Raw genomic sequence first — 20,249 nt, 5'->3', positions numbered from 1 at the left:
AAAAACTCTTTTATTTATTTACTTTTTCCTAATTTTTAACAATGATTCATAGCCATTATCATTATTAGCCCACTGCTGGACAAATACCTCATGTATGGACTTTCAAATATCATGGTCAACCGTCGACTCAACTTTAATAGGAAGAAATTTAAAGAGAAATGTTTTATGAAACAGTGTTTAACGTGCAAGAAGGACCTTTTTGTCTTTCGAAACCTGTTTTGACCTTCGAAAAGAACGTTGGTTAGCTATTTATGCGAAAGTTAATCTTGAAAAGAAATTGATAAATAATAATATATGTATATAACAAAGTAAAATCACAAGACGAAATTGTCTATATTGACTAATTACATATCTATTGATGATGTAGCTAAAATAATTTATTTTAAATCACAAGGCATGGCAACCCTTAAGCATGTCTGATTCAGTTTTTTGATCAATAGACATTATGTATTTAGTTCTGACTAGATCGAGTTTGAAATACCGGAAAACGGAAGCTAAATGAGGTTTTTATGTTTTTGTGTAACGGGAAAAAAATATAAAGTAATTATAGTCAAATTAGTTCTAACAATATTAAGATTAAATAAATGAGCTACTTAAAATATCACGATCATTGGATTCTATATTTTTAAAAAGCTTCATGATTACTACACTAGTAGAGTAAAAGAACCATCTTTATGCATACTAAAATTAACCTCTAAGTAGGTGGTTTAAATTTATAGACAGTGGTCAATGTAATCTATTTTATAATTTTAAAATCAGGACACCTGCAGTGAGGACCACACGTAAATTTAATTAATATTTATACAACTGCACATAACTCTACCAATTAATAAAACTTTAAAGTGCCAGGGCATCATAACATGTGCAGTAGGCAGTATCAATTAGAACCACCCCCATTCGTTTGCACAGGCGCTTGACGGGCGCAGATAAAAATATGTTGACACTGTACCATAGACAACGTAAGCTGTAAACTCCTTAATAATCCTTATGTAGTGGTAATAAAGGTTGAGGGTTTATGGCTAGAGAGATGTTTGCGGTGTTCGAGGGATCTTCTATAAACATTATAAAGTCGCTCGATCTGTTTGCGGTACAAGCCACTTAAACATGCTACCGTCTGGTAATATACCTACGAACAGCTTTAGAATAAATTTGATGGAAATAATTTTGATTTTGAGTAGATATTATATGACAATCTGAACTGAAAATCAAAACTGATAATAACTGATGCTTTATTACTTTCTTATCAATCATACAATAATCATCTTACTGTTCTGTATATTTAAGATCCAAAAATTATAGTTGTTTTTTTTGGTTAAACCCAATTTTCAACTTTTTCTCTAAATTATTTTCAATAGATATACCTATTTACAAAAAATACCAATTAGGTATTACTATGACAATCACGAAAGAGTTACCTATTCAAAGTTTTGCACTTATAAATAAAATAAGTTTTTTTAAAAGGAAATATTAACATTATATTTTAGCGAGAATAACAAACAGCATTAAATTTATATATAGACTAGCGGACGCCCGCGACTTCGTCCGCGTAAATTTCGATGTCAACTTTACTACTACCCCTACCCTACCCTACCCCTACCCTACCCTACCCCTACCCTACCACTACCCCAACCCTACCCTACCCAACCCCTACATCTACCCTACCCTTACCCTACCCTACCCCTACCCCCACCCTTACCCTACCCCAAACCTACCCCTACCCTACCCCTACCTTACCTACACCCTACCCCCATCCTACCCCTACCCCCATCCTACCGCTACCCTCCCCGTACGCTATCCCTTTCCTACCCCTATCCCACCCGTACCCCTATCACGCCTATCCTACCCCTATCCTACCCGTACCTTTACCCTACCACTACCCTACCTCTACCCCTACCCTACCACTACCCTAAACCCGGCCCTAAACCTACCCTACCCCTACACTACCCCTACGCTTCCCTACCCGTACCCTACCCTGCCCTGTAACTTCTCTATCTTACTCCTACCCTTAGCAAAATCGGTCCAGTCTTTCGAGAGTGGTGGTATGACCAAGAGAAATAGAGACTTCTATGCTAATAATATAAAGAGGTAAAGTTCGTGTGGTTGTAGGAGGTAATCTCTGGATCTACTGGACCGATTTGGAAAATTGTTTTACCAATAGAAAGCTACGTTATTTGCGAGTGTCATAGGCTATGTTTGATCCCCATATTCACACGGGAACGGGAACTACGTAAATGAAAGCGTCGGGCGTCATATAGCGGAATTTCTGCGTCTTTTAGAAATTTTGTATTATCTCCGAAACTATTTAAGTAATTAACATACTGTAAAGGGCAAATCTTATCTCCATAATATCCTTGTGATTATTAAATAATTTATTTTAATAAGGATTAAAGTTTAGTTGTATAAATAATGACGTAAACCTAAGTATATAAAATTAATAATTTTTAAAACACAAAAGGTACTATATCTACTAATATATAGAAGATAGATATATGGTGTCGCGGACTTTTTTGTAGAACTTTTAAAGATACATAAAGTCTCCATACATTAATTTCAATTTTACACAATGGTTAAGGCAGCGCATGCGAATGAGTCTGTTTAAGAGGATTTTCAGTCCGACCTGTATGACAAAAACTGTGATAACACGGCTAATATATAAGATACCGATATAAAATATAGCCTATAGCACTCCCCAATAATGTAGCATTCTACTGGCGAAAGAATTTTTAAAATCGGACCAGTAGTTCCGAAGATTACCCCATTTAAAAAATGTGACAAACTTACAAACTTACAAACTTTACCTCTTTATAATATTAGTATAGACAAGACTTTAGAAGAGCTATATTTGTAGAAGCTCATATCCGGTACTCATCAAAACTCGGTTACTCATAATTTCCTCAATAAAGTGTCACGACATGTTCGAACGGAGAGAAATAAGAAAAAAACAACTCTTGTGTGGGCTTGGCATCATAAAACTAACAACAGTTTGTTTTAAATATCTAATAGTCGAAAACCAACAGCACCCATTTATTGACCCATCTGGGGCAGAGCGGATTAGTAACGCAGTTAGGGTTACCATTGCTTATGGTTTTTGTCAAGTAAACTTATATTCATTAACTTATATTATGTAGTATAAATTAAATTAAAACTACTATCGAAATTATCCAAAGCTAAATTCCAGTTTATAGCACTTAAGGTTATTCAAAGATTAAGGTCAAGCTTTTAGTACTGAAATATGCAACTGAAGTCAATCTACAATATATTTTAATACATTGTTATAAATACAAAGTTATGATAAACACTTTTATTAAGGCATATTGTACCTATTGATACGAGGTCATATACTCAGGTGGTAAAGATTAGTATGAAATATTGTTTATACCATGTAGTGATTTCTAAATAATCATTATTATATATAATTATTAGGGATAGTGAAAACTTTTCCAGTTCCATGTAAAGAAATATATTTGTACTGTCAGTAAACCATGGTATGGTCACCATAGCGCCGTGGACCAGTGTTTGCTCACGTCACATCTGTGTTTGATCAGTCACTTGAAGGCGCTTCACTCTTAACGCCACGCTCGCGTCAGCAAACACACGAAACCCAACTACTTTTACATAATTTCCTACGAAGCAAGCCAACATTTTCACTACTGTGTAGTGAATACTTACTGACACTTGTTTTGGCAAAAGCATCTTACTATATACGTATATTTATTCCAAGTAAATAAGTCATTATAATAGATAATGATTTACTTGGAATAAATCAGAAAAACACAGATCAGAAAAAATGCTATCTGATGTTTTTTGAGTCAGGTACAGTAATGACCTGGTCATTACTGTAAACCAGGAAAAAAAAAGGTCCCAATATCGTTCCCTGAGAAATTCGGATTTTTTACTGATATCCAATAATATTTGTTGGTATTTTTCCTTCTTTCCTATATCCAATTAATCAGTTAACAACCTGACAATTAGGTAGGTATTATGTTTGTAAATATTTGTTTGTTAGTTTGATCTTTTACCCTCCTTAATTGTGTTTTTCTCTGCATTTGTCTTCTGAAGTACTAAAAAAAGATACTCGACTGTTCTAAAGTACCTACTTGTAAAGTAAACTACTTGAAATCGATGAATTTAAATTGGAAACTTTATTCTTCGTCAATCCTTCTTGGTCTAAGTCCTACTCTATGAATTATTTTTATGGTTTCCAGGCAAGAATGCGATTGAACACAATCATGCCTTATAGAAAATGCTGGATGCGTTGCCAAAACTCACTGTTCTGCAGTCAAAATCCTATTGACTATAGATAAGTATATGTTGCATATATTTTATTGTGACTTTTTGTGGACGTTCTAACTACAGTCAAACTCGGGCAAAGTCGCCATCATCAACGTAGCGTGCAAAATAAACAGCAACGGCAGGAAGAACATGAGCAATTATCTCATGAATGTACTCGTCCAAGGTGGCGCCTTTCATGCCGAAAGAAATTACATCGCCGTTGAAAAGATCCATTGAAAACTAAAGTAACTCCAATTGAATAGCCGTAAACAAGAAACCACTTCCTAAAATAACCCCAGGGCGAATTCCACATTGAATGGTATTACTAAATAACTAGCAGAACACAAATTGGAGCGGTTTTCAAGTGCTTTTTGTAATGGCTTATTTAATGGTAAATTGTGTGAAATATAAATCAAACGTGGCACCCATGCTAGCCGTTGGAAGTTTTTAATTTGAATTTTTGTGTGGCTATTTCGTTCTGCGAAACGGTTTATTGTTGTTTCGTCACACAGCATACACAGAGCAGTACACGAAAGATCTAATTTTTAGCTACCATTGGTTTTTAGTTTATTTACTTGAAGCTTCTTAATGTGACCGCAGTAGAGTCACCTGAAGGTTTTGGTTAAACGCTAGAAGAACTTAGGGGAACTAAACGTCTCACTAAAGTCACCTTCTGTCAGACATAGATTTAGAGGGACAAATGGGTCAAAGGGATTTATTAAGACTAATAGCAGTAGACTTCTCCAGGTGAACTCTTTACTGCTCTTCTTCTTTACAGAAGGAATACTACTGGATACTGTAATTCCCTTAATTTTTGATTTGTTATTCGGCCACGTGGGCGTATACAGTGGCAAACACATGGGTGTTTTAACATTAAAATATAATTCACCCATTTCTTGTAGACGTGTTTATTTGGCGCCCGGATGTGGCTGGGTTTGTTTGCCTCCCTTATCTTAAGGCTCGTGATAGTCTAGGAGCTGGTAGCTGTGTTTGTTGACTGATTTCGTCAGGTATTTTGTGACAGCGACAAACATGATTGGATATGTATTTTTGGAAAGATTACGTATCCAGCATATTTTATGAATGGTATTTTCTTGCAAGTTGGAACTTGGAAGTTTAACTGAGTATGTTGTGTGATTTTTGTCAGACTGGACGCGTTTGAAATCTTCATATATTTTTACATTTAGAATAGAATAAAATAGAAATCATTTATTTACAGTTAAACCTAAAACTAATACATTTAATTTTATAATTAATGTTACTTTTTTAAATGTGTTGTGTGCCAATAAATGGATCCGACTCAGATGATTTACGACATTACTTGTCACAATTAGGTACTTTACAATAATAAAAAAAAGTATTTGTAAAGTATTATTTAGTATAAGTATAAGTAACAATCAAATGCAATAAAACATAGGAGGTATTAATATCTAATTCAAAATGAATTTTAAGGATCTCAAATCTTATGACTAAAATAAACAGAAGGGCTGCCTCACTTTTTACGCAAAGGCGAGCTTGGCTGTCCAACGCAGAAATACACCATACCACGTGGGCATAAATAGTTTTGTTTTTTAGTAAAAAAAATGATAACTTGATTCTAATTAACTATCTCTTCAGCTATAGGGCACCATAGCTTATCAGTACCGCAGGTAACTTGAGGCAATGGTTTATGGAGCACGCTACTGTTTTTCCCGCTCAAACCATGATTTATGTAATCTAAGCTCCACCATGCGTGGAGATGCCGAGCTTTGCTTGTCAATATTAATTAATTTATTGCCAGGTTATCAGATACACAATTATTTATGTGCAATTATACGTGTCATTGAAAAACTTCAAATGGGTTTTCGTCTAGACGCATTAGATTTTACTTTTTTGTGCCTGATTACCGTGAGGTGTGTGGTGTGTATTATCATCATTTGTTTCTTTCATTTTAATGTTTATAATTTATTTTTATTATTCTTGATATTGTATTACTGGATTCTGAAGAAAATACATAAAATCGAAGCAAAAGATTTGTTATAACTGAATCTATTTGTTGTTGCTTTTTATAGACATAAATAATTTTAAACTCTTTAAAAAAATTAATTAATTTGAGGTTATGAAAAACACAAATGAGACGAAAAGTTATTGTCTTTCATAGCTCCAATGATTGACTCTCAGAGTAATTATAGGTATTAATAGGTAGGAAGGAGGTTTTTAGATACTACTATATACCTACTATCTATTCTGTGGTCCCACGTTTAACGGACGTTTTAAACTGTCGCCTACATTTTTTTCCAATCTATTTATTTTTTCCAAATAAAAAATCCAGTGGCAAAGCAATTTGATTAAACTAATTTACCAAACAGAGTCAACACCGATCGCGGGACCGACCGATTCGTGCCGATTCGTAATGCTTTACATTTTATTTGTTAGAAATCGGTTAAGTACCCGTGTCGAACGGCTGCGGTGGGTGGCCGCCATCTTGCTTTTATTTCGCTTTTTGTCCGCTAACGTCGCTAGCCGTAGGGGACGCACTGCGGCGACCCAGTACAACAAGCGCACAGTTGGTTGCTTATAAGACTCATCATTACAGGCCAATGACTATAGTGGTATGTGATATATAATGGTATATCTGTCTGTCAATACTGGTATCTCTCAACTACTGAAAGATGGTTGTTTTGTAAATGACTTTCTTATATCACATTATTTGACCCGCTTCATATCTTTAATTGTTTGACGTTCTTTTTAATTATGTTGTGAGAGTAAACTTACTTACAGTGATAAGTTTTAAAGTTTTACGTTTTTTTTTTTTTTCAATTTTTCTAATTAGATTTTGTCTATACTGCGTTTGCATGCTTCATAGATATAATTGATACATATTCACCGTTGACAGCACACAAATTATATTTTTAGGGAAGATAGCGAAGTGGTAAGTCTCAAGAAATCTTGAAAATGTTTACAGTTATTGATTGATTTCACTATTTAAATTTAATTACATTTTTAAATTACCAATAAATTCTCAATAATCTAGAACACGTCATTAATTTTAAAATGGCGTAACTTAAAAAAAATCAGGTAACGCACGCAAAACCACAAGGAACTACACATGCCATCTGTAAGATGGTTAGACAGCGTAACGATTCAACGTTTTATGAGTGACAGTATATCTATAGAAATACTGCGTTTTTTTTTAATCCCATTCCTTTATTTTGTAATTCCGAGAAGAATTCTCGTTTACCTGTGGTTAATTTCAGACATCTCTTTAGCTAATCAAATCGTAAATTTTCCACCGCGGCAGACGTGAACTATAAAATGTTCACTATTTTATGGCGTATTAAACTGGGACCCATTTATTTACCTTCGGGGAGGACGATTTTTTTAACAGTTCGTAAAAAAAAAACTACAAAAGACCTATATTTGAATATGTTGAACGATTTAGAACACTTCAAAAGAAATAATTTTGATATATTAGACATAAAGAGAGTTAAATTAACAATTTTTTTTGTGGATCCAACAAAAAAAGAAAAATTTAATGAAAAAAAAAAAATTGAAATAAATTTATTGAGTCATCCATCATTGTTTTATTGTCTGACTCTAATAGTTATCCAGAAGGTTGCTAAGTCCACTTTCCTAATATTCCCAATGTGTTGTGTGTATTTTGTAGTTTTGCATAGTCTTTACTAATACATACGCCAAAAATGCCATTTCGTATGACTTAGGTACCTACTCGAAATCTTAAGGAATTAAAATAATTAGTCGGACAAAACTTTAACTTAGCCGCTTTAGTTTTAAACCTAAAATTAAAAGAAATACACAATTTTATTTATGATTTTTTTAAGCTATAAGTTATCATAATTAATTATAATATATTTTAAATTGTAATTATAATAACCATCATTATATTACTATTCTAAAAATGGTCACATATTATAATAAGTTCAAAGGGTTGATTAAAAAAAAAAACGTGTTGGGATACTTACTAATGAGTCTACCTCGGGGTCCGCTATGTAATAAGGTTTTTCTTGACGTATCTGTGGACAGAAAAAAACGAATATTACTAAAAACGATAAAGCAACCAACACATTATTAAAAAAAAAATCAATTAAAGAATCATTTAAAACTAGCTTTTATAAATAAGTATCCTAAACCACCAGAATATTTAAAAGTCTAAGATGGAAGTGTGCTTAGACTGAAAAACATAAATGAAAATGAATTTTATTCGTAACGCTAAATAGTCTGGAGGTTCTTTTTGGCAGTAGGGTGGTAACTAGGCGTAGCCAATGCCATGCCAAAACTTAGCCAATTTTGAAAATATAAAATTCTAAAATGACGTGAATTGAAAATAGAACCCAGGATCTCTATATTCAAAACCACAACATTAACAACTGAGCCATAGAGGTCGTCAACATAATAACAAGTAAAATATACAACGTGTATAAAGGTTCATGGTGTCGGTCATAGAGTCAATAGTAAACGATCACTTGCAATCCTAAAGGTCATCTAAAGCCATTCAAAGCTCCGTTTTCCGTTGTATTCGTTAAGTTGTTAATATAATAATAATTATTTTTAACCGACGCTCAAGTTCGTACAAACGACTTTATAGTAATTGCAATATTATGTGCCTTCTAACTAATAGCCTAACTAACTTCACCCGTTGAAAAATGTTCTGTTTTATTTATGAAGCACTTTTTATGAGGTCCTGGTAATATGCAACTTAATATGCCTGCTTTATTACGAAATTGCGAAAAACATCAAATCTCTATAAAAGATATCTTAAAAAGATAAAAGATTCTTCTTCTTCTTCTTCTTCTCTATAAAAGATATGATTTTTTTATCATTATTATTTTTTACAAGTTAGCCCTTGACTACAATTTCACCTGATTGTAAGTGATGTTGCAATCTAAGATAGTAATGAGCTAACTTGTTAGGAGGGGGATAGAATCCATACCCCTTTCGGTTTTTACATGACATCGTACTGGAACGCTAAATACGTGTTTGCCGATAGAGTGGTAACCACGGCCGAAGCCTCTCAACAGCCAAAATTAGTTTTCGTTGTACTAAATTGTTGATAGAGTGTTGTTTCTTTAAAATAAGGTCAAATTAAAAAAAATCCTTAAAACCAAACACAAAAGACATAGCATAATACTTATAAGACTGAGCGGTTTAAATGGTGGTATAATGATGTTCTTGCCTACCTACAAATCAATTTCTTAGTAACATAAAGATGAAAAACGAGGTTGACCACAATGAGGTTTTTTGGTGGGCAATTTGACAGTCCATCTAATAATAAGGAATACTGAACAACCATTCATGTGTTAGACTAAACAATTTCACACGTAAGTGCCAAAAACTGTAGCTTCATGTCTCGATCTACCCCATGCTAAATAAGATTGGAAAAACGTTAATTTTTCTTCCATTCTCTTTTATTAATTGCTGTCTACCCCTTTTACACTTTTTCATACAGTCCAACGATCTCTTTTTTTTGGTCTCGAATTTATGAGACATACTGTTGAAAAATAACCCCATTTTACTCGGGTACGTAGTAAAACCATTGTAGTTTAAGTAGTAACAAAAACGGCAGCCTACATTGTAAACAACGTAGCAGATAGCTGTTTGCCTTTTTTCAATGCTTCTCATACGTTTTGCTGCTAATAAAAATGGAAAGCCATCCAATAATCCGGCCGGTGCATAGACGCGTGATACGATCGCGTTTCCGGTCAAGTTTCGAAAAAAAATGGTTCTCATGTTGTCAAAGAATAAAAGCTTAGATGCTTTTTAATTTTTTTTGAGAAACAATCTTTTTTCTAACTTTTGAGTAATGGTCTCTTATGCACGATTTCCTATTCTGTTTATTAAACAGGTTTGTGTCACTAAAAACAAATGTGAAAGTGAATTATGGAGTATATAAATATATACTTAATGTTTTTATATTATAATTGATTTATTTATCTTTAAATTGACTTTTACTATTATTAATCTTCCTATAAACAATTTTTACTTTGTTTTCTCATTAATAAAAGGGAGAGTAAAAACTAACTTTTCGTTGCATATCATTTGCGTACAAAAAAAGCCTTTCCCTGTGCAACAAAAATTTTTATAAAAAAAAATTCAGAGTATTTTCGGACTAAAATATATTCTAAATAAATTCGTTAGATTTGTATGGGCGTTTAAACAAAATTACTAATATCTTTGTTATTTCTGCGTTTATGTTTATAGTTCACATATCAAAAAATGTCACATTTAATGTAAGGAAGCTAAAACTGTATGAATTTTCATCTAATTACGATAAAATATTTTTAGTAGATTTTGAAATTTTATAATCTTATTTATTTTGCAAATACATAAATACAATCCAACATTACATATTAGAATCCCATCTAATAAGGTACACACGACAGTTAGAGACGAAATTAATACTATGCCACAATTTTCTTTTATTTGCATAAAACGAAACTCTCATTACCTTTCTTGTACGGCAGCTTGTAAGTAAGTGATTTTAGAATTCAGTTATTCGTATATATTTTTTAAGTTAATCTTTAACAAATTTTTATCTCTGTTAATATAAATATACACACATACCATTTGTACGTTGATTAGTGTGTGATTTGTGCGGTGGTAATGACCACACTCAGTTACGCGATAACATCTTCTGCGTTAGTTTAGTCTATGGGCGCGCGTGCGCACCCAAGCGAGAGCATTTTATTAGCCTCACTCCAAGACCCGGCCTCGCCTACTCTACCGAACCGATGGTATTTGCATTTGAATACCGGTCTTTTTTATAATCTACCCGACATACTTGGAGTTTGTTATTAAACTTAACTAAGGCTTTGATAGAACCCAGTGGATATGAACTCTGCCTCCTCCTCCGTGTGTGTTTTCAGTTGTGTGCATTTTAAGTAATTAAAAATCACGTGTTTCAAACGGTGAAGGAAAAACATTGTGAGGAACCAGAGAATTTTCTTATTTTCTGCGTGTGTGAAGTCTGCCACAATCCGCATTGGGCCAGCGTGGTGGACTATTGTCCTATCTCTCTCGTTCTGTGAGGAGACGAGCTCAGCAGTGAGCCGAATGTGGGTTGATACACACAACAACAATGATAGCGTTAGGTGAAAGGTGCGCAGAATATGTTACGCACAAAAACAACGCTGTACTACTGCCCATATTTTTTCATATATGAAAAATCGATTCTTAAGGAGTAAAGTCAAAAAAAAAACTATTTCACTTATTTTCTTCAAACGTCAGTTTACCGTACATACAACCTCCTTTTTGAAAATCGTGCCTTTCCTGTTACTTTCCACATAAGCAGAGACGTATATAGCAAGGTATCTTATTAGCATTTAATTGACCAAAAGTGGGGGTTCACGGGTCGATGGACCCTAAAATGAGGGACTTCCTCGCCTCAGGCCTGAGGAGGGGATCCGAATGTCTGCATTGGTTATTGAGATGAGGCCAAATTGCCTATATATACCCAAATTACCCATTTATATTATATATTCTAGGTAGGTACTAGCGGACTTTCGTGACTTCATTCGTGTCTTTTTTTTATTCTTTACAAGTTAGCCCTTGACTACAATCTCACTTGATTGTAAGTAATGGAAGCGGGCTAACTTGTTAGGAGGAGGATGAAAATCCACACCTCTTTTCGGTTTCTACACGACATCGTACCGGAACACTAAGTCGCTTGGCGGTACGTCTTTGTCGGTAGGGTAACTAGCCACGGCCGAAGCCACCAGCCAGACCTGGACCAATTAAGAAAATCTCAATCGGCCCAGGTATCGAACTCAGGACCTCCGTTTTGTAAATCCACAGCGCATACCATTGTGCCACGGAGGCCGTCAAAAATTCTGTTTTTTTACAAGTCCATCGAGAACCATAATTTATTCCGGGATTAAAAGTAACCTACATTCTGCTTGTTTATTTTATCTCTTTAGTAAGTTTCATCCAAAATCGGTTTAGCCGAAAAATGTAACAAACAGACAGACTTGTACCTTTGCATTTATAATATTAGTATGGATATGGATAACCACCGCCTCCTCGGTCCAAGAGTTAGTATTGGATTACGACGTACCTTAAAGTATGTTTTTCTCTATATTTGATTTTCATGTAGTTGTCGACAGAATTATGGATAATCCAAAAATTATAATCAAAATTATTGCAAAATTATACACAGATAATGACGTACGAAACGTAACTCAATCACATAATATCAGTGCTAATTGCCAACAATCGCAGAAATACCAAAAAAAATAACTTTGAGATTCTATTGTTTAATTATCTCATTGTTTCTATTTATAATTATTGCGATGCAGGCACTGATACGACACGAAGGCATTAGACGTAGGCTAAGAGCGAGTGGCGATAATTTACTGAGCATTTAAACGTAGGGAAATGAAAGTTCAAGAAAAAAACTTATCATCTTGAACTTAAATGGACATTACATTTCGGAAGCTCTTTAAGAACAATCAATATTTGATGTGGATATCTGAACATTGTAGAATAATAAACATCTCCATAGAAGCTTGGTTTTACGCGGGAAGTATTTTTTGCAATTTTGCAAAAATTGCTATTGTGTTTTGTATCTTGTTCAGAAGATAACGTGATTATCCTTATTATGAGTACCTATGACTATTTTCATTCCATATACTTAAATCAAACTGTTAAGATTAGTATTAGTAAATGTAAGCAGGTAACAAGTAAAAATGTTGATTTTTAGAATATAGATTACGTATTTCTTACAAAGAGGTCGAGTTTACAATAATTTACATGTTACAATCAAATAAAAATGCAGATTTAATAATAATTTATTATAAAACACTTCCAAAACTCATGTGATACAACGTCGGAGTATACCTGACTAGTTACGAACCCATACGAGGCTCTTAGTCATGAGCTTGTGCCAGTTCAGTTCACAGCTCAGTTTGGATTGTGGCGCGTTGCACGAACCAGCTCATGATTAATTGTCCCGTATGGGTTTGAAACTAGTCGGACATAATACTCTCGATAGTATAAATTCAAAAACATTTAATATTGTTCTAGTCGTTAACAAAGATGTATTAATGCTGATATCTAAATTGCCACCGGCTCCTTGTCATATTATGCTAATAGTAAATTTTACTGTACAGCAAATTGTCGTGAGTCATAAAAATAAACACCATAGACTATAAAGCTCCACAGAATAACTTTTACAAAACCATAGAGAATAACTTTTGACTTGTCCCAAATAATCTTTGTCGCTATAACAATTGTCATTTTCTCCTTACCTGGGCCTTTTATCCCTTTGTACATTTTAAGGCGAAATACTGCATTGTTTGTGTAATTGAATAAATGCCTTCTTAGCTCTTTTGTGATGGCCTCTAAAGAATAGGTGCCATCTTGTTAAGTTTTTTTTGGCCACAGATAACAGAATGTTTTCACGTTATACGACACGACATCGTATCGCATATCTTGGAAGTGGGATGATGACAGTTTTTTGAATTGTATATAAATTAAGAGTACGCTAATAGTAAAGAAATTTTGTAATTTATACGGAGCTAGGGATCTACTCTATTAATGTAATAGAAATTTGTTACTGTGTGTTAAATAAATATTTTTTTATTTTATTTTTTTTATACTTATAGAACAGAACTAGCAGACGCCGCGCAGTTCCACCCGCGTGAACCCGTCTATCGCTATGTTAGTGACTTTGGTACTTCTACGCATCTCCTCATTTCTAAGTGTATAGCTTGGCAACTTCGTTCATAACACTCCCGATGATCCGCGCGGGCAGGGGGGCCTGTAGCGATAAATGAAAAACCCCACGACTGATGCACCTCACTTCCCCGCAAAAACTTCACACCCGCGCAGTCTTTCCCCCCGTCGCCCGCATATCATGGAAGTGTCATCATCGAATTTGCCAAACTATAACTTATCTAAATTATGCCTAAGATATTTCATTCACTACTACCTTAGAGAGCATCAGATAAAAAAAAACATACATACAGCCGAACGTAGAACCTCCTCCTTTTTGGAAGTCGGTTAAAACTAGCATTGAACGTGTCATCGAATAAAGGCCCAGAAAGCTCAACACAGGCCAGTTTGGTGACCCAAATGCCTGGGCTACCTGACCGAATTGACTATACGGAACCCATAATTATATTCATAAGGTAATCGAAGCATCCAAAACCGTGGACACGAAACCAAACAATTGACAATAAACTCTATTACAATACACATTACAGTTCATATTCAATTGACAGTTAACCCACACTTATTGTTTTAAGCCACCAAAAGTGGTAACCTGTAATTTGTAATAAAAAATCTATTTATAAGATAAAATGAAGTATCAGGTCGCTACCTAAGATGCTCGCAGATCGATCTTCATAACTTTTTAATAAATCAAAAGTCACAAACGATTTTGTCGCTTGTCACACAGGTGTTACGACATAGAATTGCGTGCGTATAAAACGCAAGTTAATTATTCCTTAATGCGTAAAGCTTGAATTTTGTAATTTAGTTAAGTTGCCTCCTATTTAATAACTTTCGATGCGTTCAGGCAGGTGATTTTTTTTTTGTTTTTGATGTTTTTTTTTCTGTATCCAAAGTATCAGGGCTACTCGGCTACTGCGGTAGTTCGTTATAAAAATTATAGTGTATTAATATTTTAGCTCTTGTCTTATAAATTTTTATTAATAGGCTGCGCGTGCGCTCGCAATGGTTTTTTTTTTGCCCTTGACTGACGTAATATCTATCGTTGTCTGGAATTTGGCAGACACGCTCCGCACGTTTTGATAAGTGACGATATTTAGATCAACGAATAACCATATGTGACTACGCAGTTAAAGATGATAGCAGGCTAACTTAAAAGATGGAAGGGAGACGAATATCTTAGCATTCCATGGATTCACCGTAAGGGTGCCGGTTCAATCGCGTGGTAGAGAGAAGCAGAGTCCTGAACCTGTGACTACAGGATGTAGCGTTAAGGGATTCCTGTTCGCTTAATTTGTTTTCTCCAATTTAGTCACGTAACAAGTTCCTGAGTGAAGCATACCGGAATACAGCAATACTGATTGGCAGCAAGAATAAACAGCAACATACAACAACATTGTGACGCCCAGTAACAGCTCTGAGAACGTTGTTGTTCTTGAACAGATATCATCATCATTCACCCATTCGACTCACTGTTGAGCACGAGTCTCCTCTCAGAATGACAATTGTTTTACTAATAGCCCAATGCGGGTTAGCAGACTTCACACACGTATAGAATTGAGCAGGTTTCTTCACGATGTTTTTATTTCATCGTTTTGAGACACGTGATATTTCTTAAAATGAACATAACTGTAAAATTGGAGGTACATGCCCCGGACCGGATTCAAACCAACGCCGTCTAAATCGAAGGCAGAAGTCATACCCACTGAGCTATCACGGCTCGCAGCTTTCTTGGTATGTTTGATTGGAAGGCATTTTTAGAACGGGAATCTTTGTGATCCCTACGGTGACTGCAATCAGTGGACCACTCGCAAATATAAATAGATAAATATAAACCGTGATCCCTACGGTGACCCTGCAATCAGTGGACTGCAAATATATAGATAAATATAAACCCCGGCATCTTTACAGCGCGTCGTAAAGGGACGTAATGAACAGGCGCCTTTATGAGGTAACACTTGTAAACGTCAGTTATCACTCATTCCCGCCAGGGGTCGCAAAAAATGGTGCCATAAATATTTCCTTAACAAAACGTCTCCTACTGAATGCAGCAGTTGTAAACTTCCTCTATTAAATTAAGGTCGTTAACTATTGTTCTAAGATATGGCATAACTGCCTCATTGGTCCGTGGCTGATTCAGCTACGAACAACGAAGTCCAGGGTTTGAAACCCGAGTCAGCAAAATAAATACATTATTGATATTTTTCTTAAAAGAAAAGTTTTAATAGCACCCTGGAGTTGGGAAGTTCAGGCGGGTCGGTGAAAGATCAGGCGTCGGTCTTGCGCCTGATCTTTCACCGATCGTGTCGGTCTGCCATCCCATCGGACTATGAAAGTGCACCTGTGCTTGCAAACACACTTGTGCACTATAATATCTCCGATATCATCATCAAAAGAGCAACTGTTGAGTTTCTTGCCGGTTTGTTCTCAGCAGAACCTGCTTTCCGAACCGGTGGTAGAATCTTTACAAATAGTCAACTGATGTAGTCAAAAGTGCTTGTAAACTGAGCCTACTTGAAATAAATGATTTTTGATTTTGATACAATGTGGTGTAGAAACCAAAACGGGTGTGGATTTCCATCCTACTCCTAACAAGTTAGCCCGCTTCCATCTTAGATTGCATCATCACTTACTCAGGTGAGATTGTAGTGTAGTCAAGGGCTAACTTGTAATGAATAAGTAAAAAAGGTAGAAGGAACAAGCCCGATGCGTTGGTCTGACCAGATCGCGTCACACTTGAGTCTATTGTCGATGCTCTCCAAACAGCAAGAGATGGAAAAAGATGGCACAATACCTTAAGAAGTAAAAACAGAGATGAAGGTAGTCACGACCCTCACTGAGGACTACGACTCACAGAGGAGGAATCTTACTAGTATAAGCTTAGAACGGAACAAAAAGAAAAAGACGGAACGGTATACCTTTGTTTAGTTAACCCTCATGTCGTGCTACCCATAAATATGCAAATGACGAAATAGCACTCATAAATACGTATTCATAAATATTTTAACCGCTTTGGTATGTAAAAAATGTACAAAATAGAAAAGTTTGGAACATCATGCGAACTCGACACAGAAGTCAGAGCCATGATTTTTTTATTTTATGCTGTGTATTTAACATGATATATCTTCTTTTTTTGACTTTTTACTTCAATGTTTACGTGTTTAAAGCATACTAAGGTAAGAAATTAAAAAAAAATGTTTGTAGCACCCAAAAGACAATCTTTTTTATATTTTTGTTCAGGCATTATGTATTTAGAATAGATTAGAATAACGTATTTTTTCGTAGAGCAAATAACATTTTTTTTTTAATTTCATGCTATGAGGAAGACTATCGTTAAAAAAAAGCTCTTTTTATAATACAAAATGTTTCCCATAAGATATTCATTAGGTGTTCTATTTCAACATACTCGATTCCAATATTCAAAACACATGGCAAAGTTATGTGGATCGGTCGAAGTCGAAATTTTTGAACCACGCTTCGGTTTGAGCATCCCCATTAGAGAGAGACGGCAAACTCAAAGACAGAACGAGACAGAACGAAATGAAAGGAGAGTTTTTCGTGCGTTTTTTGCCCCGAAATCCTTGCGTTCGAAAATTTTATTTTTAATACAAGAAAAGTATTCAAAAGATACGAGGGCAGGTAGGAGACCGTCGGGCCGGGGTGTTTGCTTACTTTTTTTTTCTTTTTTTTTTTTTGGTGTGCAAGAATCCAAGTTGATTTATGGCCGTGGTCTGTGACGATTTGTGACCTGTAATTTCTGATGTGATTTTTGTCACTAACGGGCCCGGAGACGGGTTGATTTATTAATTTACGAGTTGTTGGGCGTGATCCGGTTTTGACAGTTGTTTTGGTAACGTGTAATTTTGTAATTTCGACTCCAAGCGGACGTATTATTTTCGTACCCACAATGATGTGTTGAAACTTTTTGGTGGATTGTCTTTATCCTAAGCGCTGTGTAATTTTGTCGTATTTGTTTCTGTTTTTTTTTATTGCTATTCCACATCCGAGTTACACGTTAATACGTTATGCGACGCTCTGCGGTTGTGGCAGTGACATCTGTTTAAACGTCGAACATTATCTTTTCGATTATTTTTATTCTTTGCAAGTTAACCCGTTAATACAATCTCACCTAAAAGCACCATTTTGGATTGCATCTTAATAGATGTGATAGTAATCTAACATTATTATTTTTTATATAAAATGAAAAAATCAGTTGGAAATACTTTGCTATATAACCTATCAGGCTTGGGTAGTATTATTTATATTGATTTCATGTCAATTAAAAAAACATATTTTCCAATTTATAGCGTAATTTGTAGTTTGTCGTCTGATAAGTTTCAGGCAACAATGAAATGCAATCGCATATAAGTGCTAGAAAAACCAAATTTCAAAATAATCGGATCAATATCTCAATATTATAGTGCAAATATTGGGATAACTGAGTTAATACTAATAATATAGGTAGTATTGTACCTATTCACAAACATTAAAATAATTTAAACAAATAATAAAAACACACGTTTTTTAAATTTGTTTAACTGTTTTTTTTTAAATTTGCCGATTTCAGTCTCTACTTTCATTAGCCAAACTCTACCTAAGACTGCAATTTTACATCAAGTGTGTATAAAGTATTACCAAACTTATTGAAGAATAAAACTAAATAAAAGCAAACAGCAGTCCAACGTTTTAATAGTATTTTGATAGCCCAAAGTCGCAAATCTCGCGTTCTCACACAGCGCAACTCCAATCGCGTTAGTTGGTCATTTAAGCGGGCCCTTGGGGGTAATTTTGGCCCAGAAGGTCAGTTTTTCGGCCATTAACGTTCAGAGGGTTGGCGCGAATTAAGCGGGGTAGTAAAGGTGGTGCATAATGACTCACTCCGGGCCACTGAGGTGGATACATGGCGCGTTATGAGCCCATTACACCGCCGCTGAATATTGTTTTGGTTTGACGATTTAGATAGTGCTGGAGAACGTATGCACTATTTTGTTCTGAAGACTAATTCACTATCTTTGACATATGCATATACGAAACTAGCTGACGCGGCGCGGTTTCACCCGCGTGGTTCCCGTTCACGTAGCAATATAAGGATGATATATAGCCTATAACCTTTCTCGATAAATGGGCTATCTAACACTGGAAGAATTTTTCAAATAGGACCAGAGGGTGGCCAGGCCTACTAAAGGGCCGTTAAAATAAACATAATATTAGTATAAAAAAAAATTACGACAAATCTCGAAAATATCAAAATAATTTGGATCATTGTAATGCCACAATATATTAGATACCTATGTTCCTAAAAAAACATTTTTTGGAAAAAAAATATTTTTTTGGAATTAAGCTTTACTCTCATACAGTTTTTTATGTGTTTAACTGTAATGTTATGAATAAAATGCTATATAAAAAGACAGCCATTGTCATATTACAGGGGATCAGAAGGTTTTTGTTGGACGCCCATGAATCTAAACGGTGGATTATTTTTGTAGAATCCAAGATGGGCTCTCGGATTAATGCGTTATGAAAAGGCAGATGTTTGTTTGTTTGTTACCTTTTTTACAATATTAATCCACTTTGTAATGCAGATCGATATGTTTTTTTGTAAAATTAGATACAATGTTGTGGATACTTTCACAACAAGTTATAAATAGTAATTAATTTACCTACTCGTACTTCTAGTTGCAAACGTAAAACAATGACTGAAGTTATTAAGTTTTTTATTTAAGTATGAGTAATGGGTATGTGTAGTGGACAATTTAAGCATCTTTTAGACAAGTGAGTAAAAACTTCGTATGTCAAAGATAACTTTCTTCAGATTGGTTAGTTGCGCAACTGCCAAAGCGAAGCTTGACTGGCTTCGCTTGTAGGTATTATATATTTTTTTTTAATTATGCCTATATGTATTATATAGCCATAATGTTTACATAATGAATACATATTTTTATCTACTTGTCACTATATGTACCTATTAGATACGTATAATGACAAATATATATATTTTTTTAAAATACGTACTACATAACTAAATTCAAACCCTTGCGAGAACGAGTCAGAACAGGAATATCAGATTTTTTAGTTCAATTTCTTTACACCTAGAAGCAAGCAAGCAGAATTAGAGCAGAAAGCAAAATAATAATAGTAGATAATTAAAAAAAGTCTGTTTTTTTATTTAATGATCACAATAGCATAGAAATCACAGCGCAAGCAGTGTTTTGATGCATGAATGAAGTGCACAAGCGTACCAACACTCCAATGTTTACGCGAGCCAAAAAGTACCCAACACAATCGGAAAATATATGTTTTCATTACAGACG

General features: G+C 34.7%; 1 protein-coding gene across 4 annotated transcripts in view; it reads right to left on the bottom strand.

Annotated features, from left to right (window-relative positions):
• The window catches only part of LOC112054591 (homeobox protein homothorax), a 430,497-nt gene that overhangs the window by 352,082 nt on the left and 58,166 nt on the right, over positions 1-20,249 (bottom strand). For all 4 annotated transcript variants that reach the window (XM_052888253.1, XM_052888254.1, XM_024094433.2 and 1 more), the window contains exon 4: positions 8,235-8,285. In XM_052888253.1, the coding sequence (XP_052744213.1) occupies positions 8,235-8,285 (51 nt within the window). The remainder of the gene's footprint in view (positions 1-8,234; positions 8,286-20,249) is intronic.

The sequence above is a fragment of the Bicyclus anynana genome, chromosome 21 (assembly GCF_947172395.1).
Source record: "Bicyclus anynana chromosome 21, ilBicAnyn1.1, whole genome shotgun sequence".
In the NCBI taxonomy this organism is placed as follows: domain Eukaryota; kingdom Metazoa; phylum Arthropoda; class Insecta; order Lepidoptera; family Nymphalidae; genus Bicyclus; species Bicyclus anynana.
This window is presented reverse-complemented; position numbering and strand designations above follow the sequence as displayed.